At 42.4% G+C, this 25,080-nt stretch overlaps 1 protein-coding gene across 1 annotated transcript; it reads right to left on the bottom strand.

The window, feature by feature from the left end:
- Positions 1–5,493: 5,493 nt before the first annotated feature.
- Positions 5,494–11,382, bottom strand: BMP10 (bone morphogenetic protein 10). Its single transcript, XM_060169875.1, has 2 exons — positions 11,049–11,382; positions 5,494–6,431 (listed from the first exon to the last, which is right to left on the bottom strand). Exons 1-2 carry the CDS (start codon positions 11,380–11,382, stop codon positions 5,494–5,496), a joined length of 1,272 nt encoding a protein of 423 aa, XP_060025858.1.
- Positions 11,383–25,080: the final 13,698 nt, after the last annotated feature.

Raw genomic sequence — 25,080 nt, 5'->3', positions numbered from 1 at the left:
GGACAGGCAGCAGCATCTGTTTGTCCACCAGGCCTATTACCCTCTCAGGGCCCAAATCTAGCCTAGGTGCAGGCCTTCCTTCTGTTTCCAGCTGGCCGAGGGAGCCCACTGTTTCTGGCCATATGTTCAAACACACACTATTATAGGAAAAGGGGGACAGTGGATGCAGAAGGACAAGGGAGCTGTCTGCAAGCCAGAGGGACTGTCATGAAGATGGATTAGATGTTCACAAGAGTTGGAAACAGGGAAGTTTTGAGGGACCCCAGGAGAGTCTTCAGTTCCATATAAGGAAGAACGCTAACGACTTTCTGCTTACCTTTGTCTCTCCTGCAGTAACTCGTGGGCATGATGAACTAACCTATTTGATGAAATGAGTACAAAGCAATCCCTCTAAAAATGTACTAGCTGCCCTTAAGAAGGTAGTGTGTTCCCTTCTCATCACTAATATTTGCGGAAAAGATGAAAAGTGCTTTGGTGTCTGCCAGAGGGAGTGGTCCTCAGATAACTTCAAAATTCCCTTCTAAGCTTGAGATTCTGTAAAGTTTCGGTAATCAAATTTCAGTGAAATTTAGCCTAGATATGTCTCCTAAAGTAATTTCTGTTTAATCTGCCTCATTCCAAACTCAAAGAAGAAATATTTCACAATTATTGACAAAGAGGAGACAAGTTCATTGTCTATGTATGTCTCTGGTATTGTTGGGATTCACAGAAAGTTGTGTAAAATGGGAGAAGCATATCCTCACTCTCTGGTGAGACCACTTAGAAGCCAAAACCAACTCATCGATTCTTCAGGCCGTGCTCTACGAACATAGCAGGAAGCTCTACTCCATCTGGATAGACTGTGAAAAAGAAACGTTAAAAAGAAAAGAAAAGAAACAAAAAAGGGAGGCAGGGAATGCAGAAAAGATTTCATCTCAAGGAAAAATAAGCTGCACATAATTATTGTCAAAATAATTTTTCCATTTTATTTAACAAGATGATTCTGAATGTACACATGTGGCTTATGAACACAGTGTAAAATATTTATTTCCATCTTCACTGTAGTCTAATAATTACTATGTAAATTTGGACAGGGTTTTACACGAAAACATGAACATGCTTCAGCTGGTTCGGTGTGACCGTGGGATTCGTGGATTTCCCATGTTTGTGGAGGCTCGTTAGGTGGGCACGAACACGTTGACATCCCCACGGCAATCAGGCCAGACACTCACAAAACAAGTGCTCACGTGTGATAGGAACATGCGGATCACGACAAACGGGCATTCCTTGACAGGGTTGTTCAGATACATTTCCACACCCAGAAACACCCTTTTATGCTGCTCTGATACAACGTTATCTACTTGCCTTCTATCTAATGTGTGAAATCAAATGTCCTTGTTGGAGACAAGAAAATGCACAGAGTCACAGAAGCATTGCAATTTTACCAGATCCGAAAAGGGCTAAGTACAACACGGTGACTCTGTGAAAAGATCCGAGGCCTTTAGATAGGGCAGCATCCCCTCAATGTTCCAGACAAATTGTAAAGGGCTTTGCTAAAACACTGCTGGACTGTACGGTCTCTTGAACAGTCCAGTAAGAAGCCGTATGTAAAATTCCTTTCTATAGAAATATCTTTTACTTAGAGAATATAGATTCCAAAGGATACCAAAACATTTACTAACATTAATTTCTGGGAAAAGTATTTGCCATTAATTTCCAAAACAAATTATATGCAGGGAAAAAATTTAGGTACCTTGAGACTGATTCTTTTGGGAAATCACTAAATTAGCTTTTTTTTTTTTACATTTAGAGAGTAACGCTTCCAATTACAAATGGATTTGTTCAATCGGGTCTCTGAATTGGTAGGTCATTGAAGGTGATGAATACAGTCAGAGGGGAAGCACCAGTTTAGGGGCAAGAAAGGGCCCCATTAAATACCATCTCCATTCACTGAGCAGCAGACATCGTCCCTCACAGCCTGACATTTGCCTCTCACAGTAAAATGACAGTGTCAGCTTATGAGAATGATATTTATTGGTTACATATTTTCTGGAACACCTACACTTCAGTTAAAACTGTCCTATTTGGAAATCAGTGAATATGCCAAGGGGCTCACAGCATGCCTACAAGATACAAATATACACAGTTACGGCAAGCTTCTGGCAAGGCTCCTCGAAGTAACAGGAAATGTTGATGCAAAAAGATAGAGACGAAAATACAGGTCATACACTGTAGAGGAGCCATACTCAGGGGAAGGTACTATTTGAAAAGCACAGAAGACTCTTTTATCCAAGAGGGAATCACAAACATAAAAATAAAATATTTGGTATTCTACACTATATTACAAAAAATAAATATATCCATCAATAAATAGTAGGAAGCCTAGAAACTTTTACATGAATATTTTGGTTGTTGGCTGCCAAAGTCCCCCTGCTACCTTTCTCAAGAGTCATTTAGGTTTATCAACTTCAGCGATGATAATTCCGCCATAAAAGTGTAAAAAAGACAGGTGTGGCATATAGCAAAGGTCTATGACCAGAGAAGACAGTGGTGAGTTCTACTTTCCTAAGGATCTGACACCTTCCTGGCTTCATATTCATGCAGTGAGGTAAAGGAATTGCGAGCATGCTTCAGGAGGCCTGAGGGGAGCTGGCAGGCCTCCTCTATTTATGGTCGGTGTGTTTTAATTGTTTGATGACAAGAAAGCAAAAAAAAAAAAAAAAAAATGTAACTAGCAACATTTGAATAACCAATAGGTGGCTTTCTGCACTCTTTCCATAGGGTAGAAGAGAATCTTAGAAACGCGTGTTTACCTCTGGACTGTGGTAAAAGGAGAAACATCTGATTGCCAACAGCCTAGATTTTCATATCCCTTTAACGGAAGGGTGACTATAAGGGCTCATAACAAAGCTTCTCTAGGAACCTGGCAGAGCCAGCAGAGGGCATGAGGAGAGCAGAGCCTGGCACGTCACATCTTTAGTGTTCTAATATCAGCGTGCTAATAGCAGGAGGGTACCAGAGTCGTCATGCGTGGCTCCCGAGAGCTTACGGTTACGTTTGCGGGTATTTTGCAAACCAGTTGACATCACCTTGGTAGCTTGAAGTAGGCCATGGAGGGGGTATCTGCGCCATTGAAACCCCCAAATCGGAGCTATTCCCTCCCCACAACCCGTACCCCGCCACTGCTGGGTATAAAGCATTCACCAGCATACCACTGTCTTATGTATTTTACACATAAAAGAAAATTCTGCTTGATTCGTATCTATCTAGAACAATCCCATTCAACCAAGGTTTTACCGTATGTCTATTACAGTGTCCTTTAGAAAGGATAAGAAGTACCGTAGAGTATATGAGTGTCCAGTATGTACCATGGATGTAAAGGATGTACCCCATCCCATGGAGGGCACTGAGCTTGGCTCTATAAAGCCAGTTACACACACACACACACATACACGCAAGCACACCATTTTCTATGGAGGGTATCCCATAAATGAATGCTTCTGAGTCGCCTGGCTCTCTCAAATTGTCAATCACTGTATACCCACTGATGGCCAGAATACCACTCTTCCAGGGGCAATGGATTCTCCAGCACTCACCCTCTGGATACCAGTGGACAACAGACGTGCAGAGCTGAGGGCCAAATTGGGCAAAGTGTCCTTCAAAATAGCTTCCCTTGCCTCTATTTTCTAGGGCAAGATGAGATTATGACCCCAGACGTTTGTGAAAGCAAGGCTGATGGTTTCGCAGGGTAAAAAAAAAAAAAAAGTGCAAGCCTTCTTAAAGAAGCATTCAGTGGGGTGAGGGGGGACAATGGACTGGAAACCACATTCCCGATTCTAGGTTGGACCATCCGTATTGTCTGCCTGGAGGTGTCAGAACAGTTTGAGAACTGCTCTGCTGTGGTTCTCCCTGCACAACGCCTGTGGTCCTGCACGGGGGGCACTGGGACCAAGTCTCAGTGTCCTTCCAACTGGCCAACTAATGGGCAGATGCCCCAGACCATTGTCATCAGGAATACTTCCCAGTCCCTTAGTCCTGGCCAGTTCCCAAACAGAAAGACTGCAGAGTGGGAAGGATGGGAAGGCGACAGGGTTTCCATCATGGGGCAAACCTGATTTCCAAATTCTGGCTTAGCTTTTGAGTCATTTGGTTGTGTGTCTATTTATTAATTCATTTATTTAAATGTATTCATTTGGACTGTGGTTCTCTTTTTCTTACACTTAAGCATTCTTCATGAACAAAACATTTTATATATTAGCAACTCAACTAAATAAAATATCAGGGGGAAATCTAGAAATTAGAGCACTAACTCCTTTTATCCCAAGAGCAAATGCTTTCAGGTTTTCTCTTTGGGCTCAAAGCAGGGAAGGCCAGGGAAGATAGGGGACATGTGAATGGGAGAAGGACACAAGGTGCTCAGGCAAAAAAGAGGGAGGGAAGGGAAAAGGTGGAAAAAAGCAAGAGCAGAGGTTCAGAGGCAAAGGAGAAATATGAAGAATTGAAGAAAAACAGGAAGAAGAGTCCAACAAACAGATCCCTTCTGATTTTTCCTCCTCTTGGTCTTTGTTAATTTTATTTTGTCCAAAATATTTAACTCTCCAATTAGAACTGCTTATAATTTTACAAACACGTCCTAGGACAGCATCTCTATCCTTTGCCCCTCCTCCCCTAAGAGCCCCTCCCACCTCCTGTACCCTCTGCAGCCATAAAGGCCAATACACATGGCCTTGCCTTCCTGTTGCCTTAGGAACAGATGAAGTTCCCTCTGTTTTCCTTTCTTGACCAGGCACTGCCCTCTAGAGCACACTGGTCCCCTGTGGGCTCATTCTTTGCTGTTGTCCCTTAAGGCCACTGCCCCCTTGAAGCCACTTGGTTTCTGTATCCAATAACCCCTCCCCTCAAACATGCAGCCTCCTTTACCAGGCCCTGCTGCTCTGAGTAATAGCAGAAACTCAACTGACAAAAGCTACCCCTACATTTCCAGTAGTATTTCGGAAATGTAATACTTCCTAGGATGGTTCAATTCCTGGTGCAAATTATCCTGATGGAAATACTACCTAGAGAAGAGGTGACCAAGAACCTCCCACTGTCTTTTAACATATACACATTTGATTGGGTTATGCACGTGTGTGAGTAGAATCTGCCTCTATAGAACCAAAAGGATTTTATACGTTTATCTATGTACACATATACACACACAAATATCTACCTCTCTCGACAGTATTTTTCTGCTTAGGGGTGTTGCTTTCGAATCGGCCTAAAGGGCAAGTAGTGGGGGCTTGCCACTTACTATTAGAGATGGCATTGCCGGGAAATGGCAAGTCCAAAGAAACATAGATTGGAAGGGACTAGACTGTGGAGTAAATTATGCATTTCCTACAACAAAACCGCCCTGTCAAATTCCCTAAGGCAGCAAGCTTCTATGATCTGTACACCCTTATTAAATAATCTCATTAAATAGGAACACAAAATATACACATGTACAGTTATTAAATAAGCCACAGGTCTCCTCTCCTATCTACAGCCACACTCAGAGACGGCCATGCCCTCATATTTAAACTTGTAAGTGACGACCCCTTTGTCTAAATAGAGAATGGAGATGGGCTCCAGCTTGGTGGGCACACAGCAGGCTTTGGAAGCCTTCTGGGAATTCTTGAGGTGGACCAAGGCCTGGATAATCGCATGCTTTGTGGGGGTGAGGTGCTCTGCCAGGGGGTAATTGCAAACACCACGGCATTCATAGGCTTCGTATCCGGGCGGGGCGATGATCCAAGAGTCCCAGCCAATCTCCTTGAAGTCGATGTAGAGCGGGGTCCTCTTGCAGTAGTTTCCTTTTGCGTTCCTTCTGATGCGGGCAGTGGAGTCATAGATGATGTTTGACCTCATCTGCAGCAAAGCCTCTTCCCCAGGTCCGCTGGAATAACCTTCCAGTCCCAGGTTGTCCATTTCCGGAAGTTGCTCGTGGGCAATCATTTCGTTCAGTTCCTCCTTCCTCTCCTTCTCGCTGCTTTGGTCATCCGAAAACACGACAAGCAAAGGGACATGCTTATTCCGGGCACTAGTGTCTATTTCCAGTTGTCCCCTGCCAACATCCTCCATTTCATGTTTGCTCTCAATATGAACCTCCAGCTGGTGGGTGGATGAGCCTGACTTTTGCCAATGCCTGATGGCATCGGTGACATCAAAAGTCTCCCACTCACTGTTGGTTCCATAGATCTCCCCTGACACCAAGACCAGCATGCTTCTCTCACCCTCACGGTCCCCTTTGCTCTCTAGTACTTCGAAAATGGTAATTTTCCGGTCCACTCCTTCATATATCATGCGATCTCTTTGCACCAGGGTGTACAACCTGAGTTCAGCCATGATGACCTCTTCATGGTGAGGGATGGACACATTGAAGAGGAGAGGGTATTTTCGGAGCCCATTAAAACTGGCTGGTTGGGAAAAGAGATCTGAAAAAAAAAAGAAATTACATTTGCAGTATGTTACAGAGAAAAACAGATGCTTATTTATTCAATAAGAGCGCCTGTCCATTCAGGAGGCTTGATACAGAGAGAATGAGGGAAAATCAATGAAAACAAACACAGTGTTAGCATTCTCTAAGAGAGAATATTGGAGGTCAAGGGTAGAACGCTAGACTGAGTTAAGCTGACTAAAATGGAAAATGGCTGCCTCATGAATGAGAGAAAACGCACCCAGCCTTGTTTGCATAGCTTATCCGTCACAGAATTATAGACCTGGGAGGGACCTTGGAGATTGTCCAGGCAAGCCCCCAATTTTTCTAACCAGTGAGGAGCTATCAAACGAGACACGTGTGGTGGTTGTTTTTTTCTTGAAGCTTTTCAGTGACGATGTCATGGCTTTTCATATTTGTACTTGTAATGGATGGAGACCCTCACATACATCTGAGAAACATCCATGTAGACCAGGGGGTGGTAAACCTAGCCCACAGGCCAAAGCAGGCCTGCCACCTGTTTTTGGAAATAAAGGGTTACTAAAGGGTTTCACCCATTCATTTCTGCATTGTGTTTGTGACTATTGTTGCACTACAATGGCAGAATTAAATCCATTAAGTCTCGACCAAGATCATACGGCCCACAAAACCCAAAATATTTACCATCTCCCTGGCCCTTTACAGAAAAAGTTTGCTGATCCCTGCTTTAGACGACAAAACCTGACAAGGTCAACAGGATAGGCGTTACACTAAGGGGATCACAGCACTTGAATTTGGGGTTTGTGGTCCTCCAAAAGGAAGAATGAGGGGAAACGAACCTTGGGGATAGATTGGTTGCCTTAATTTTGTACTCTTAGCACCTGGCATGGAAGTGCAGCACATAGGAATCGCTCAGAATGTTTATGAAATAAAATTGTAAAGGTCCTGTTGTCTTAGAAGCACACCTCCAAATATTATTATGTTGACACCCTATCTGAGAGTTTTATAGGCGTCCAAATCTCCTCTATACCCGTCCCAGGTAATACCTGTCTACAAGGAATCCCTGAAGACATCTGTCATCAATCAAAAAGTTCCATGACACCAAAGATGCTGAGGACCACCAATTGAGGGGGTTGCTATCATCTTTGGCCGCCTTTCCCAATTGTATATCCAATTCATGATTTCAGTGAGGTCCTTGTTCCAGATTGTACTTTTAAATATTTTTCTTTAACTTGATATTATTGTTTTTATACTAACTTCCTCTTTTAGACTTGTCCTAAGCAACAGTATTCATGAAATGAGGGGGTTCGAGATGATAGTTTCGTGGATTTTTTTCAATCCACTTTAATAAAAACATATACTGATTTCACATGATTCACAGCTTCCTCTGGGTACCACCTAAAATCATCTCATACACTGCCAGTGAGAAATATAGGTCAGTGGAATGAATTTAAACTCTCTAGCGTGGCTCGCAAAGCTAGCTATGATTAGGTCTTAACCACTTGATCCAGTCATAGCTCCCATTCATCCCCTACAGCATGGAACATTGCAATTTATCAATTAATATTTGTAGAAATATTAAACAAAGTCTCCTATTTAAAGTAGACTGATAGGGGCTTCCCTGGTGGCGCGGTGCTTGAGAGTCTGCCTGCCGATGCAGGGGATGCTGGTTCGTGCCCCGGTCCGGGAAGATCCCACATGCCGCGGAGCGGCTGGGCCCGTGAGCCATGGCCACTGAGCCTGCGCGTCCGGAGGCTGTGCTCCGCAACGGGAGAGGCCACAACAGTGAGAGGCCCATGTACCGCAAAAAAAATAAATAAATAAAAAATAAAGTAGACTGATAACTTCACTACTTGCCAAAACAGTCCTTTGCTTTACTGTATACTGCACCTTTGGATATGTTCTTCGGACCCTTGGAAAGCTCTACCCCCTCATCTCCATCTATCTAGCTGTGACCCCTCCCTATGGGGCCCTCCCTTCTTCACCTCCCTATATGGGAGCCCACTCCTCTCTGGGTAACTTGAGTATTTACCCTCTATACCTCTCCTTTGACCTTGCCATTTACATCCTTGATTTTCAGTTGTCTATATGAATGGATTTTTCCCAACTAGATTGTCATCCTAATGGCACGTACCACAGCTTAACCTCCCTTCTATGCCTCCAATCTACCATGATGCTTTAAACAGAGGTAGCACTTTAAAAATATTGATGAGTTGTTGATTCTGGGCATCAGACTGAATTGATTTATGGACATGACATGTGTCCTTAATACATCAAGTAATACGGTAGTTGTCCCCCGCCCCTTATAGGAATGGAGAAAACTTCATTCCCCTTGGACAGGAAACATGAGAAGACCAAAAGTAGGGGAATAGACTGGTTGTTCCATCCTTTAGAAAAATGCACAATAAAAGCTCACTGTAGCGGGAGGAAGGGTTTACCAAGGAGCACAAGGACATTTTTGGTGGTATGAATATGTTCACTATCTTGATGGTGGTGATGGTTCCAATGGATGTTAACATATGTCAAACCCTATCGAATTATACACTTTAAATATGTGAAGTTTATTGTTTATGCCCATTATACTTCAATAAAGCTGATATAAAAATAAGTTCACTGTGCATGTGCAAATATAGTAATAATGGAGGTGTTACACTTCAGGCAAGGGAGCTAGTGTTTGCTGAGCAAATTTCACGTGCCAGGTGCTTTGCAAATTGTTTTATTTAGTTCTTACAATAACCCTATAATGTTGGTATTGGTATTCTGTTCATTTGAGTCTGGAAGAAATCAAGCCTTAATGCAGAGAATTGACCTCCCCAAGATGACAAGGAGAGGTCAAAGCAGTGGTAGGAAATAAAGTCATGCTTTTTCCACCTTGAAGCAGCACTTGTTTTCCTCTGTTAGTTAGATTTGGAGGAGGTTTTGTTTTGTTTTGTTGGTCTTTGTCTCCTAGGGAGTTGCACTGAGCAAACATAGAGAATCAAAGAAAGACAATAACAGCCGACAGGGCGAGCCCAGTGCAGGATTCATGACCTTGGGCTGTGCATTTTCACCAGTGGACTGGCAGAGGTGTGGGCAGCTGGGTTGTCTACTGAGAGGTTTGCTCCTACCCTCACTGATATTCAGTAATAAGAAGCTCATTACCTCACCTGGACCATCGAAATCCTCCACAGAAGTGAGAACTGAAAAACTCCTATTTTCCCCAGGGATGTGAATACTTTCCCACCCACACCCTGAGGCAGCCACCCAGGGATCCGCACTCAGAAACATTAGGAAGGCTTCCCAGGGAAGGAGGATGTTTATTTTCAATTCAGACTGACCACAGAAAGAATCTGTAATTTCAGCTTTTCATTTCCATCATGTTACTAAATGTTACTAAGTCACATTTCCAATATGTTACTAAATATTTGAAATTTTGGCAGTCACCTAAATTTTAAAGGCAAATAGTATCTCCAGGACTGAGCAATACCTATTCAACATTTCCCCCAATGCCTAGAATTTAAGGAATTCATTAGCAAACACTGACATTTGTTTAATACTTCATAGCAAATGTAGTACTTTCTTACTTGTAACCTCTTTGAAATTGCTCAATTGTGTTACGTAGGTATATTGTCCCCAATTTACAGTTGAGGAAATTCGGATTCAGAGAAATTAAGCTAATTATCCACATCTACTAAGTCAACCCTGTATGAAAAATCCAAATCTTGAGCTAAATCTTGTCACCGCCTTTTTGCTTTCAAGAATACTTGGCCAACACCTATCCAAACCCTCTTTTGTACCTGGTTAATGGCTATAAAAGCATAATTGGTAAATATGAAAGAATTAGTTACTTTGGACCCACAACTTTTACCATAGATATTAGAAAAAAATTTTCTTGATTACTTGCACCATATTAAATAAAGGATTAACTTGCTAAGTTATTGGATTTAGTACTGAATAAAGATCTGGGGGCAGAAAACACACTTTTCCCACTGGTATTTAAAGATTGTACATTGCTCTTCATAAACACACAGAATAAGCTGGATCGTTAATTGGACCATGCGCACTTCCTGGAAACTACAAACAGTGCTTCAAGGATATACACGTCACAACAAACAAAACAACACTTTAGGAAGAATCTCTAAAATATGTTTCCATCCTGTTTGAACATTTCTTAAATAAGGTCACAAAATGGAAACTCACCCAAAGTTTGAGCGAAACGCAAATCACAACTTTCTGTATTTTACCTATTGTCATCATTTTCATTCTATGTAGAAGTTGACAAATTTTGTAGTCAATTAAAAGCTAAACGGAACTGAGCCCTATCTGGAAAATGACAGACAAAGGTACAGCGGTAGACCAACATTAATATTTTTTATTACCTGCTGTCCAAATTGAAAATTTGCAAAGACCCAATTATAATGTCAAAATGGTAGACACTTTACGGCGTTGGATTAAAAGATATTCTTTAATACCTTTCAATAATATTTGGAAAATGACCATGAAAACAGTATAGACCAAAATGTGCCTTGTTTTGGGGTATCTGTGTACACACACCCCTATATAGATGTTTTCACCTTTATCATCTCCATGCATTGTAAATTTACTCACCGCTTCTAAAAACTCGAAGCCAAATTTGATCAGTAAAATCTCCACTTACCTTCATTCTTGAAACTCCTAATGATGTTGGCAGATGGCATGGAGGTCCTATCTGTTGCAAATTTGTTGTAGAGTTCCAACATGTACTCTGGTGGGTCAACTTTGGCTGCATCCTGCATCGGGATGTCCGACAGGTTCAACGTCTTGAGAAACTCTTTCTTCATGCTCTGTAGCAGTGTGTTAAAGTCGACACCATCTTGCTCTGAGAAGACATCATCAAACAGGGGCATATCTTCTTCCAGAGGCGACTGCTCCAGGCTCATGATGGGGCTGCCAGAAACCGAGTGAGCCACCAGGCAGGAGAGAGCACACAGCTGCAGGGCCAGGGAACCCATGACTCTGCTCCAGCCCCCAGGCCAACCCAGGAAGGTTTAGCGCTCCTGGGCTCTAAGTGGCAGTTTTATCTTGCGGAGCGTAAATGTCTCGTGTCACTGGAGACAAGTTTGGAAACTTCCCCTCTCTCCCTCCCCCTACCACTCTTCCTCTCACCCCCCAAAATCAGGTTGCAGTAATTGGATAACAAAATCCCCCATAGGGGCCTAGCCTTTCTTATCTCCCTAGTGTAAACTTGTGCACCAGATTTTGTTTCTATCTTGCAATCCTTTTTTCTTTTAATGAGCATTTTGTAAACATTTCCACATTCTGACACTGGCTGAGAGATAGGACAATTTTCTCCTTGCAAAGGCTCTGCTTCTCCTCCTTTCAATTCACTTCCTTTTGGCAGGAACGCCTAATTTCTGCTTTTACGTGGTTCAGTTTCACACATGCATATAATAGACACTGAGTCAATACAATACACGTCAATGGTGATATGTATTAATGCGAGTCATGGGGCTTTCATCCTCACATAAACATTTATGAAGAAAAACCAAATCTCCAACATCTCCAAGTTAAGCTAACAGATATAAATGAACTTATATAAATCTTTACAAGTTGACATTATTAGAAACAGGAAAGTATAAATTTCATGAGCAATAGCCTTTTTGGTACAGATTCGATCTGGCTAAAATGGCTTTTGAAAAATAGGGCAAGTGCTTCATTATCACAGCAACTAAAATTTATTAGGTGTTTTCCTACGAACAGGCATTGTACTAAGTGCTTTGCATATATCACTGAATGTGCTTCCTATAATAACCCAGTTATTATCCCCATGGCATATGTGGGTCACTAAGATTCAATAAGTTGCCAGAGGTCACAAAGCTACAAAGTGATAGAGCCAGGATTTGAATCCAGGCAGTCTGACTCTTATGAAACAAGAAAACAATCAGACCTTTTAACCAGGGTTCCCCTAGTCTGGGGCACAGGCGGTGTAGCCAGATTAACTAAGCTGCAGCCCAGCCTGTCTCCAGGGAGTCCATGGTCAGTCCAAGGCAGGCGACAGTTTGCAGCTGGGTGTGGAGCTCAGGACCTTCACCTGTGTGATGAGTTATTAAAACGACCACAATCTCTGCCGAATCCATCTTTATGGTTAAATCAAATGGACCATCAAACGGTTCCAGTAAAAGCTTGGCAAACAAAGGTGAAAAATGCTAAATGCCTTGATCTGAAAAACAATGGTGGAATTGATTGTGTGTCTGGTGTAGGGAAAGACAAATCAAGGTCATCTCACTTTTCAGCCCTAATTAGTGGCAGTAACAGGGTGATTCTGTGGACAACTCCAGGGGGTACTTTTCCCACCGAGGCATTGGGACTGGGGTCTCTCTGACCTGTTCAGTGCACGCCCTGGTGCTGAGTTCAGAGGGCTGCGTCTATATATTTGGTGCACTGGAATATTCTCTTAGTTTCTGAGTTAAATTTTCCTATGTTTACCCCAATAAGATAACTACAATAGCTCCCCTTTCCGTTTTTCCTCTAGGCTCCCTAAACTTTATAGTCATCTTCTGATTCTTCCCCTCCTAAAATGTAAATTTTTACAGCAATTTTTTTTTTTTCTGGTACGCGGGCCTCTCCCGTTGCGGAGCACAGGCGCCAGATGTGCAGGCCCAGCGGCCATGGCTCACAGGCCCAGCCGCTCTGCAGCATGTGGGATCTTCCCGGACCGGGGCATGAACCCGTGTTCCCTGCATTGGCAGGCAGACTCTCAACCACTGCGCCACCAGGGAAGCCCTACAGCAATCTTTTTTGAACTACCAGAGAAAGAGCTGTATTTTACGGGGGAAGAAAAAAAAACCCCACAAAATTGTTAATTTATTTAATAGATGTGGATTTGATTCAATGTTCTGTTTCAGTGAAAGCTTCTGCTCCTACATTAAACAGACAATCGTAGACTGAAAATAGATTACACCCTGAACAGGTTCACAAGTGAGTGAGTCCAAGGGCCATAACCCATCCTCCAGGCTTTACCGGAGGTTCCCAACAGCATACCAGCAGGGTCCTTGTATCACGCCCTGCATCGAAACAAGCACCCGTTTATCTTCATACACACACACAGATGTCAATGCACACTCCAAAACTCTGAATGGCAGGCATGTGCGTGTAACTGCCACAAGACAGCCGAGTAAGTGGTAGTACTTATAACCCTGGGCGCGCTGGTTTCAGAGGTCGGAGGAGACACGGGCATCCCACCTTGCAGAGTTCTGGTTCTGTACATTCTCAGGGCTAGGATGTGCAGTTGTGATTTCCCTGGCTTCCCTGTGCTCGGTGTTAGAGTAATGATGGGGTTAAATATTTAGACCAGTTTCCCCATCACAGATGTCTACCTTTTTGGTTGATTTAAAAATAGAATGAGAAAGTGTCTATAACCACATCTCAATGCCTCTGACTTTTTTTTTTTTTTGCAGTACGCGGGCCTCTCACTGTTGTGGTCTCTCCCGTTGTGGAGCACAGGCTCCGGACGCGCAGGCTCAGCGGCCATGGCTCACGGGCCCAGCCGCTCCGCGGCACTTGGGATCTTCCCAGACCGGGGCACGAACCCGTGTCTCCTGAAGCGGCAGGCGGACGCTCAACGTGGACTGCGCCACGAGGGAAGCCTGCCTCTGACTTCTTGAAATGAAACACAAGGTCCTTATGTTCCTCACCTGTGCTGGGCGAACAAGGAAGGAGATTGGACTTTAGCCATGAATGAAGGGAACACAACTTCCTGCCTCTTCTAGGTCACAGACAACTTACATTTTAGCTGCAGAGTCTCTTTATTCCTAGGATTTTCTCTAGCTTTTCCTGATGACTCTCCTATGACTCTAAAAAGTCCAAATATCTCCACATTCCTTCTTCATTTGATTTTTCTAGACATAATCTATTCTATTACTTTGCAGGTATGATAATAAAAATGTTTAGCAAGCTATATAACAGGTCCCAGCCAATTAAAGAGATACTAGCAGGATCCCAGGGGCCCCAAGCTTCACCTCTAAAGCTTTGGATCCTGGGGAGATGGGGCTGGGATGCTGGGGTAGAAGCTTGAGCAGCAGCTATTTACCAACCCGTATGGGATTATTCTGATATTTTAGCACGACATAGTACTGCTCTAAGGTGTATAACAGGTGAATCGAAGTTCTGCCCAAAATTCCCCAGCCAGAGCTCCATATGCTACATGCAGTTAGAATTTGCAAGCTCAACATGAGGCTGATAGCTTGCTCTGATCATTCCTTGCTTGCTACGAAATCTGCCCTCTGGCTGCCGTCTTTCTCCAGCCCGGAGCTTGTCCGCTGTTCCCAGACCTAGGAAACCAGCCGGGGGTGCCTTTTTCCCTGGGACGGGCCTTTTCTCCTCTGATATGGTCTGCCCAGCGCCTTCTTCTAGTACTAGACGTTGTCTTGACAGTGGCATTTCTCATTAACTCCTTAGGCCAGAGTCCACATTCTCAGTAGGAGAAGTGTTCCCTTGCCTCTACTGACCCCTCAGCATCTAGGTTACAGCTTACCCGAGGCTTACCGGTGTGCCAAGCGCTTCTCATGACCTGACGCACAGGGGCCAGCCCCTCAACTCAACTTCTCCGAGGTAGGTGATTTCAATAGACCCTTAGCTCCTTCCTTTAATAACCTTCCACGCGATCCCTTCATTCGCCAATAAGGCCTAGAGTGTGAATCATCAATAATTGTTAACAATTTTTAAAACTTCAGGCCTTTGTCATAGTCCTTCATTCAACAATTTCTTGTGTGTACCTACTCTATGCCAGGTACGGTTCAAAAACAAAACCTGAAGAAAACAGACCCCTGCCCTTGGGGAGTTTACTTTTCAGTTGGAGGGAGAGAGACAATAAGCAAATACACAAATAAAGTGAAGTGCCTGTTGGGTAGTGATAAGTATGGTGGGAAAAACAAACCAAATCGAGGGGATAGGAGGGGCCAAGGGAGAAGGGGGTTGCTATGTCTGTCAAGGTCTCGCTGGTGAAGGTGAAGAAGTCAGTCATGCAGGCCCATGAGGGCCACAGAGTAACGGCCCTGCAGGCAGAGGGAGCAGCCCATGCAAAGACTCTGAAGAAACAGCATGCTTGGGAGGCTTAAGTATCAATGGGAAGGTCAAGGTGTTTATCGGAAGGCAAGCAAGAGGGAGCGCTACAGTACATGAGGTCCAAGAGGAAGTGGCCTGGACCAGCTGGAAGGTCACGGATCTTTCTTGCTCAATAGTCGTACTATACAGATACACAGTTTGCCTCTTGTTTTTATATTTCACGGAACATTTCGTCTTGAGGGTTGTTTTCTTTTTTTTGCGGTATGCAGGCCTCCCACTGTTGTGGCCTCTCCCGTTGCGGAGCACAGGCTCCGGACGTGCAGGCTCAGCGGCCACGGCTCACGGGCCCAGCCGCTCCGCGGCATGTGGGATCCTCCCGGACCGGGGCACGAACCCGTGTCCCCTGCATCGGCAGGCGGACTCTCAACCACTGCGCCACCAGGGAAGCCCCGTCTTGAGGGTTTTTCATGTTGTCACATAGTCCATTTACAACCATTAATTATAATAATTGCCCAACTCTATTGGGTAGAATTCCCATAACCTTATAAGAGGATTTTTAAAGTAGTAAAGGAAAATTTACAATTCTATTGAAATGTAAAGACATTGGATATTTAGATTTCGAATACAACTGCTAACATATTCTAAGATTGAGAGCAGTTGTTCAGATATTTGCTTACTTGGAATGTAGGTCCAAGAAAAATGCAGAGTGCTTAAACAACATTTTTTCTCCATAAAATACCGCCAATCTCAGAAATACTTGGAGACTCTCTGTACCACATCACCTCTTGCCTGGACTGTGGTAACAGGCTACCAGCTGCTTCTGCCCTCAACACCTAACAGTCTGTTCTCAACACGACAGCCAGATTCTGATATGATATCGAATCATCACCCCTTTCCTCACTCAGAGAAAACGACGAAGTCATACGAAAGCCCTCATGACCCTCCATTGCCTCTTTGACATCATTGCCACTTGCTAACTCTACTCCAGCCCCTTGCTATTCCTTAAACACCCCAGGCATGCTCCCGTCTTAGGGCCTTTGCCTTAGCTGTTCCCTCCACCTGAAACAACCTTTCCCCAATAACCCGCATGGTCACTCTCCCATTCAAGTCTTTCCTCGGAAGTAAGTAAACTCCTCCATGAAGTCCCACCCTGTCCACCTTGTTCAAAACGGCTCATCATCAAGCAATCCTGAACTTAGGACCCTGCTCTAGTGGTTGCTTCTCACCTCCCAACATAAGATACAATTTATTAACGTAGTATGCTCACAGTTTTCAGTCTGTCTCTCTCTGCCATCCATCCTCACCCCTAGCTAGAGTATGTACTCCAGAATGGCAGGAATCCTAGTTATGTTCCATGATGTATCATAAGTGCCTAGAGCTTTGCTTTCCCCACAGCAGTTAATAAATAGTCACTCAAGAAATAGCGAACATTCAAATATTTTCTTCCTGAGACTTCTTACAGTAATATCATAAAAACATAAATGCCATTTAAAATAAATAACCATCATTAAAATATGCATGCATTTTCTTGAGACACACTATATATGTATATAGATAGATAGATAGATAGATTGGTTTATTACTATTGTATACTATTCAATTAAAAATTTGCAAAGAATTAGTTTAGCATCCTTCTAAAATTTTATTATGCAATGTACCATACACATAGTGTTTATAGAAAATATACCAAAATTTGAAGACAGTAATAAAACAGACACATCCGTGCACCCACCACCCAGTTTAAAAAGTACAAAAAACCGGGACCTTTAAAACTTCCATGTAACCCTTCCCAATTCATCTCTTTCTCCCCAACAGAGTAACTACCAGACTACATTTTTCTATTAATCAACCTGTTATACTTTTGTGAGCTTACTACATATGAACAAATCCCTAAAAATATATAGCTTAGTTTTGCCTATTTTAACTTACATATAAATTGAATCATGCTATATGTTTTCCTATATGACTCGCTTTTTTGCACTTTTTAGCTGTAGTCCATTGATTTTCACTACTGCAGAGTTCCAAGTTTTACAAATATATAAAGATTTATTATACTGTTGATAGTCACTTGGATTAGTTCTTGTTTTCCGCATTATGTACAGTGCCACTATGAATAATCTTAATTGACAAATTGTTTTCCCAAAGGTTTCCCCAATTCCGTTCATCCCAGCAGGAGTACTTGTTCTACCACTTGTGTTGGTTGACTTTGGGGGCTGGTTGAGGCTTGACGGCTCTCTCTCCTGTTGCTGTCCCCATTCATTCTCAGGATCTACAATAGAGCAAGAGATGGTCTCCTGGACAAAAGACATAGTTTAGGTGGGAAAGCAAGCACTGTTTTAAAGTATTGTGTTGGTTCCCATAACTCTATAATAAACAATTCAACCCATGTGAAAGCACAGTACCCAGGAGCAAAAAAACTTATTGAAGGACAAGAAAGGAGACATAAAAATGTAGCACTAATCTAAGTTCATGAATAGGAAGACAATATAACAAAGATGTCAATAATCCCCAATCAATATATAGATTCAATAAAATCTCAATCACAATCCTAACAAGACATTTAATTGACTTGAAAAGATGATCCTAAAACTTGAATGCAGGAGTGAAGGGTTAAGAATAGCTAAGATACCCCTGGAGAATTAGATGGGAGACTTTTCTTACCAAGTACCAAGACCTATTAAAAATCAGGAATAATCAAGACAGTGTTGTGTCATTGCAGGAATAGATCAATAAAACAGAAAAGAATCTGGGGAAAGCCTCATACAAATACGAAAAATTGATCTATAATAGCTGGCTGGCATTGCAGATACAATAGGAAAAAGATCGATGATTTGATAAATTGTGCCGGGATAGTTTATTGAAAATATTGACTCTCTACCTCGCTCTTTATGCAAAAATAAAATCCAGATAAAGTAAGAGCTTAATATGAAAGAATAATTTTGAGCTTAATATGAAAGAATAATTTTAATATGAAAGAGCTTAATATGAAAGAATAATTTTGAAACTTCGTCTTGGTAATATAGAGGCTGTTGGGGAAAAAATGTCTGGGAGGAGGGGTCCTTTCATCCCAAGAACTAGTGCCTCCTATGCTATCTCCAACCGTAGAAGATAACAAGGAGATAAATGATTATCCTATCTCCTTTTGCTCAAAGAGAGAGAGAGAGAGAGAGAGAGAGAGAGAGAGAGACAGCCCACCATTTTTGAAAAGTATATAAATTGATATTATCTATCAAATTCCACAGTAGCTAAATAGTATTATTATTATTAGCTTTAGAAGAAAGCTTCACCGAGAGTTCCTTGGAACAGAGAATTCCCCAATTACATTTTAAATTGAGTTTGTTACACTTATGCTCCTTTCAGAAACACGATTATTCATGGAGTGCGACAAGCTTTATGTGTTACAGAAGACTACGTTATCTGTATCTTAATTCATATTTCATAGTTCTTTAAAGCTAACAAAATCTCTTTTGGCACGTACTTCTTAAGGAGTCAATGCTAAAAAGGAAAATGCCCACTGACCTAGGATGTCCTAGGAGTGGCATAGACTGTCCATCATCATGCTCTTAGGATCACTCGAGGTGTTTGACAGCTGTGCTAAGCAACCATACAGAGTGGAAAGACAAAGCAGCAAAGCCAGCCAGGGCGCTCTGCCACCACCCTGAGATAAGTCAAGCCCTTTAACACCAGAGGCTGCTAAGGTTTTATTCCACACTCTCAGCAAGATAAGCTGCCATTCACGCCTCACAAGACACTCAGATCTGGAAAGCAGCTCAGAGGAAAAACTAAGATACTCAAATAAGTGCAATTATTTCAATGAAGAAAATTAGTAGATTTCAAGTTTTTTTGACTCCCACTCCATGAGGGGTCAAGAAGCACGTGTCTTCTGGGCTCTGCAAACATGTTAATGTGGACAGGGGCGTGGAATAACCTCAGAGCCCTGCGTGCCTCTCGGTATCAGCCGTTTTGCACTTATATCTGAGCCTCACTCCAAAAGGAAGCATTTGTTTCCCCATTTTACAGATGAAACTGAGGTTTTGAAAGGCTAAACGAATCACCCCGTGTTCATGCATTGGGGAAACTTGGATTCAAAATCACCCTCTTGCCACTGCTCCCTCCGATTTGTCTAAACAGCTAACAGTCCATACAGTTAGACGCTGAGAAGGTGGATAAGGCATGATAGGGCATACCTCTTTTTACTATGCTTTGCTTTATTTTTTTTTATCACAAATACTCCATTTTTTATAGGTTGGCAGCAACCCTGCATGGAGCAAGTCTATCAGCACCATCTTTCCAGCAACATTTTGTCACTTCATGTCTCTGTGTCACATTTTGGTAATGCTCACAATATTTCAAACTTTTTCAGTTATTTATTATATTTGTTATGGTGATGTTACTATTGCAAAAATATTGCGATCTGCTGAAGGCTCAGGTGATAGCATTTTTTTAGAAATAAAGTATTTTTAAATTAAGGTATGTACATTGTTGTTTTAGACATAATGCTGTGGCACACTTAATAGACTACAATATAAACATAACTTTTATATGCATTGGGAGACCAAAAAAAAAAATGTGTGACTCGCTTTATTGTGATATTTGCTTTATTGCAGTGGTCTGGAACCAAACCTGCAGTGTCTCCAAGGTATGCCTGTATAAAACTTTGACTGTATGATTATACACATAATTCAAGCCCAGAGTGGTGGGATATTCCGTACTAGTGGATTAGTCTGTACTCTGTTCTGTGGTTTCCCTAAAAGCTGCATGAACCCTGCAATATTTTTAGATTTCCTAGGAAAGCTCCAATTTCAAATGTTCTGTCCAGGCAAAAAGTGGGTCTCCTTTCTTATTTTCATTAAGAAAGTATGGTCACCTTATCTAAGAATTCAGTGTACATACATTTTGAAGGGGCAACACACATTTGCTCTTTGAGTGATCATGACCAAGACCTTCCCTAGAGAGCTGCAAGGTCAAGGCAAACCACTCACGATATTATTGAACTTGGAAAGTGACTATTACAAGATGATGAATACCTGGAGAAGGGAGGAGGAATGTGATTTTATATGAAAGATTCATCTCAGCCAAATCAATCTACGAATGTCAGTGTCACAGTCCGAGACCGTATAACCACCTAGAACGTTACAGAATAACCCTTTGCTCCCCAGTTTCATGATCCACTGAGGCAAGTCCTATGACTGAGAATCGTTGACTCTCCAAGTTGGAAGGAACACAAGAGGTGGCCTCAGACACGCTGCAGGAAGAGAGAAGGAAGGAGAAAAATAGCTGAGACCTGCCTTATCAGCAGGCAGCCACTTTTCAGACTACTTTCACTTGACAAGTTCAGAAGGTTGCATGCCAGAAGGGCTTCTTGGAGAAGGTCTTCCATATCAGAGCGATAGCCTAAGTGTCTTGTGACAGAACCGTTGCTGAGCATCATACATTTCTTTGTGAAATTAGAGTCTGCATGTGACCCATCTTCATTAAACACCCATCTTCATTAAACACCAAGTGTTTAAACTTCATTAAACACTAACCTTCCTAAGTGTCCCAGTCTTCATTAAACAAAGAGAAAAAGAAAATTGAAGCCATGAATAATCGTTAGGTAATGTTGGAAGAGCAGATCCATTTACAGAGTCAAACGTCCAGTTCCTAAACAGAAAGGGATGGTCACTTTTGCCTTAAAAGGCTTAGTTACCTCCCTAAGAAAATCTCTTTTTCTTTTTTCCCTTCCATGGAAAAAGGTCAGGTTACAGAGTCAAGTTCCAATCTAATCATATGATGTCATAAGACAGTAATTTAGTTTAAGCAGTCCTTACAAAGAGATATGAATATAGGACTGGAAGATGACAAAGTGAATTTTAGATAACTACCTTCAATTAAGCTTGTTCTGATGTAGAAGTCCAGGGGACCAAAGCCATTTATATGGTCTTTCATATACCCTCCCAAATTATTATTAGTGAATTCTCTGTCAAGGTGTTGTTTAGGACTCATTGACTATCTCTGGGGATTTGGTGCAGTTAGGATTGAAAACAGCACCTAAAAGAAATTCTAGTGAAGGATAAGAGCAGAATTCTTTAAATAGCCAATCAAACAGCTAAATGGAGTTTGGGTAGCCGAAGAATGGAAACAGGTAGGACTTGGTTTAAGGAGATTGCTACAGTCACCTGATTCTACCACTTTCACCACATAAAAATCATTGGCTTCGCTAAGGTGAAACACCCAAGTGAGCTCTGTCACAAAGCCAAATGACCAAATCTGTGATAAAAAGAATCCCAAAATATGCATCCCCCAGCTGTTATTCCAGGCAGAAGAATGGCCATTCTCTGTTACATGGTTGACATACTTGTGAGTTGTATCAGCTTTCCTGAGATAAGGTTAGAATGCCTGTCTTCTCAGACAAGTTGAAGGCAGAGGCTGTATTCCATTCATTTATGCCCGGAACCTACTATGAAGCTGGGCACATAGTACATGCTCAATAAATCAATAAACAAAGAAACACACTTTTGACATGAGGCCATCACATATTTAACTGCTTTGGGTTTTCTATAGTACTGTAAAGAGAATTGAGCTTAAAGATATTCAAGGGAATCTACATTTAAATTAAGGATACTAACCTTCCTAAGTGTCCCAGTCTTCCTCAAAACTGCTGCTTCATCGAATCCCTAAAGGCACTTACATCTCCTGCCTCTTGCCATCCACTTTCTATCCCATGCCACACCAGCCTACTCTCCCTCCTTGGTGTCACCTTTGAAAATACTGAGATTCTTTTTTGATTATTTTTCTACGGATTAAGTTTTTTGGGAATACTGGCCAGGGCTTGACTCATGGGAATCCTTCATCCATGTGGCTGAGAGACAAGAAGAGTCTGGGCATCCTCCAAGCAGGAGGGCACACTCCTTCCAAGCCACCACTCTCTTTGCTAGGTTTTCAGGATCCAAGTGTCTGGACCCCTTCTTTCTCTTACTGTGTTTCTATAGGGCTGCTTTTCTTCTCAAATGGATTGAAGTGTGGTCCCCAAGAAAAAAGACAAGGAGACTGCAGCTGCCCTTGGGTTCTAAGCTTAGAACCTATGTATAGCCAGAGAGGAAGTGTTCCTCTGCCTGGTCCAGTTCAGCTTATCTGGAGATTACATTAGGTTCGGGGCAAAATCCTCACAGAAATACAATGTTTTTGCCTAGAGCGTCCCCCTGCTACACGAATGTTGGTCCCTTGGACTTGTGATATCAGGCAGCTCTCTAAGGAGTCAGGAATCTTGAGCCCCGGCCAGAGCCAACTTATCATGGCTAATAATTCATCATTCACCACCACCTCTAGAACAAATGTTTATCAAGCACCTACACTGTGTAATGTACAGTGGCACGAGGCTGGCAGCGCTCACAGACATAGCAATGACAATAAAAGGCTGCCATTTATTCAGGTCCTACTCTGTGCCAGGCACTGAGCCCCATGCTTATGGTCATTATCTTATCTCATTCTCCCCCAAACTCTATGACCTAGAGTCATAAAGCCATCGTTTCCACTTTACAGACGAGGAGGCTGGTCGGAGAACCAGGAAGATTGACACCAGCTCTGTTCAGTTCCAAAGTCCAGTCATTCACTTCAACACTACCCTCCATCCCCAAGAGGGGCTGATCTGATGGACTGAGGGGGATGGCAAAGAGCTGGGAGGAAGAGAATAAGCCATAGAAAGGGGCACATCTTTGTCTACAATGAAGGAAGAGAGGAAAAGATGGGCAGGGACACAGCCACCTGCCACACTGGAGGTGGTAGGAGAAGTTGAGGAACTTCATACTTAATATCCTCAATTTCCTCTGGGAAGTGAGAGGCAGAATCATCTGGTGAGTAAAATGAATGCAAGGATGGGGCAGGGGTAGTTAAGATGATGATGATGACAGCAGCAAATATGGAGTTCACTATGTGATGGCAATGCACTAATTTATTTACATGAGTGACTCCTTTTAATTCTCACAGTTCCATGAGATAGGCACTATTTTGGGTTCCAGGAAGCCAAGGCTCATAAAGTGAAACAGTAAGCCTCTTGGGGGACTTGGACTAAGTAATAGAGCTGGGATTTTAATCCAGGAAGTCTGATTACAGAGCCCAGACCACTGAGGGGAAAGTGAGAAGACTGCTTGGGGTGTGTAAAAAGATGACTCCTCACAGACTTTTCATTTAAAAGATAAACATTGGAAAATCAGTGATCTGATAGGTGGTTTGCGGGGAGAATTTTGGCTTAGAAAGTTAGAGCAGAAAATGGAGCAGTGAGGTCAACCTGCTGAGGAAGCATTTAGAGTTGCTAAAGCTGGAGTTTAGGAGAGAAATTAGATGTAGAGTTTTTATAGTAATAACATATCATATATGTATGATACGTTACAGTCTCCAGAATTTTGACTAAGTGATACATTTCAACACATATATAGAGAGATAGATCCCAACATTCGTGAATGTCAGTAAAACGTATCATTTCTGTCCATAAAATTCAGTTAAATATAACATAAATTTGAGGCAACCCCTATAGAATCTCAACCAGTCTATACAAGTAGGACTAGACCCATTTCCATTTTTACTAAAGTCAACTCTACTTTGAATTTCAGTAACATGGAAGTAATACTGTAAACTTCAGGAGGAAAGTAACTTGGTCCGCAGAACCACAGGGATGATGACAACTATGGTAGGCTGCCCTGAAACAGTATATAAACTGAGTGTACAGGTGAAGGAAATCCATAAATGGTCTGTAGCACCAGAAGCAGTCACGTTTACAGCAAGACAAGGTCCTCCATGGAAACAGCCAGTGGGTTCAGCAGTGAGAAGAGGGGGAGGACAGCTGTGAAGGAGGCTGCCAAAACCAGAGGGAGAGGGTCTTGGGGAAATAGGGGCTTTCCAGGGAGAAGATAAAGATTGGCTCCTGCTTTATTTCCTTTGCTACTTGCTATTCTTTACTTGGTACAGAGCCAACAAGAAGTTAATTTCTCCATGGAAAAAAGTTCTTTCACTGCTGAATTGTTGCTGATGCAGAGGCCAGGTTCCAGGGTCACTCACTCCAGTGTTTTATTAAATGAACAAATGTCTCCAGTAAGTTGGTAAAATTCTTTGAGAGGATCTTCAACTTTTTTTTTTTTTACCAGTATCACCAACGTTTCTCAGACATTTTCCACCCCTTCCTCCCCATGACCCTCTGTTGACTATTCCCTGTCACTCTCAGTCAAGCCCACAAACTCTTGCTCTGCACACACTTGTTTCCGTGCTCTGTGGAAGGAAACCTCTGCAGGGCCTTCATCCACGGGGCTCTCACCAAGCAGTCAACCTTTTGGCGTTCCCCTTTATAGCATCTTTAAGCTGCATTACCCCAGTAACATCGTGGTATTCCCACTTCACCTATGAATTGAATCTGTAGGTAAATTTCTCTTCTTTCTATTCCTAGGAATAATTCTTGAAATTTTGAATATTTTATTTCCACCTTTGTGACTTGAAAATATAATTTAAAATGTATTGCCCAGAATCAAACGTAGCCTCGCCTAGGACTCCCTGCTGTTCAGAGTGTGACCCAGTGGGTCAGAAAAACTTGATCTTTGCCCTAATTAGGCAATTTCCTTAAGCCCTCAAAGCCATAGGTGTGCCACCTATAATGCATGGATAACGGTGTTCAGCATAAG

The sequence above is a fragment of the Lagenorhynchus albirostris genome, chromosome 13, assembly GCF_949774975.1.
Source record: "Lagenorhynchus albirostris chromosome 13, mLagAlb1.1, whole genome shotgun sequence".
Lineage (NCBI taxonomy): Eukaryota > Metazoa > Chordata > Mammalia > Artiodactyla > Delphinidae > Lagenorhynchus > Lagenorhynchus albirostris.
Note: the sequence above shows the minus strand (reverse complement) of the source record. Positions and strands in the feature narration are given on the sequence as shown.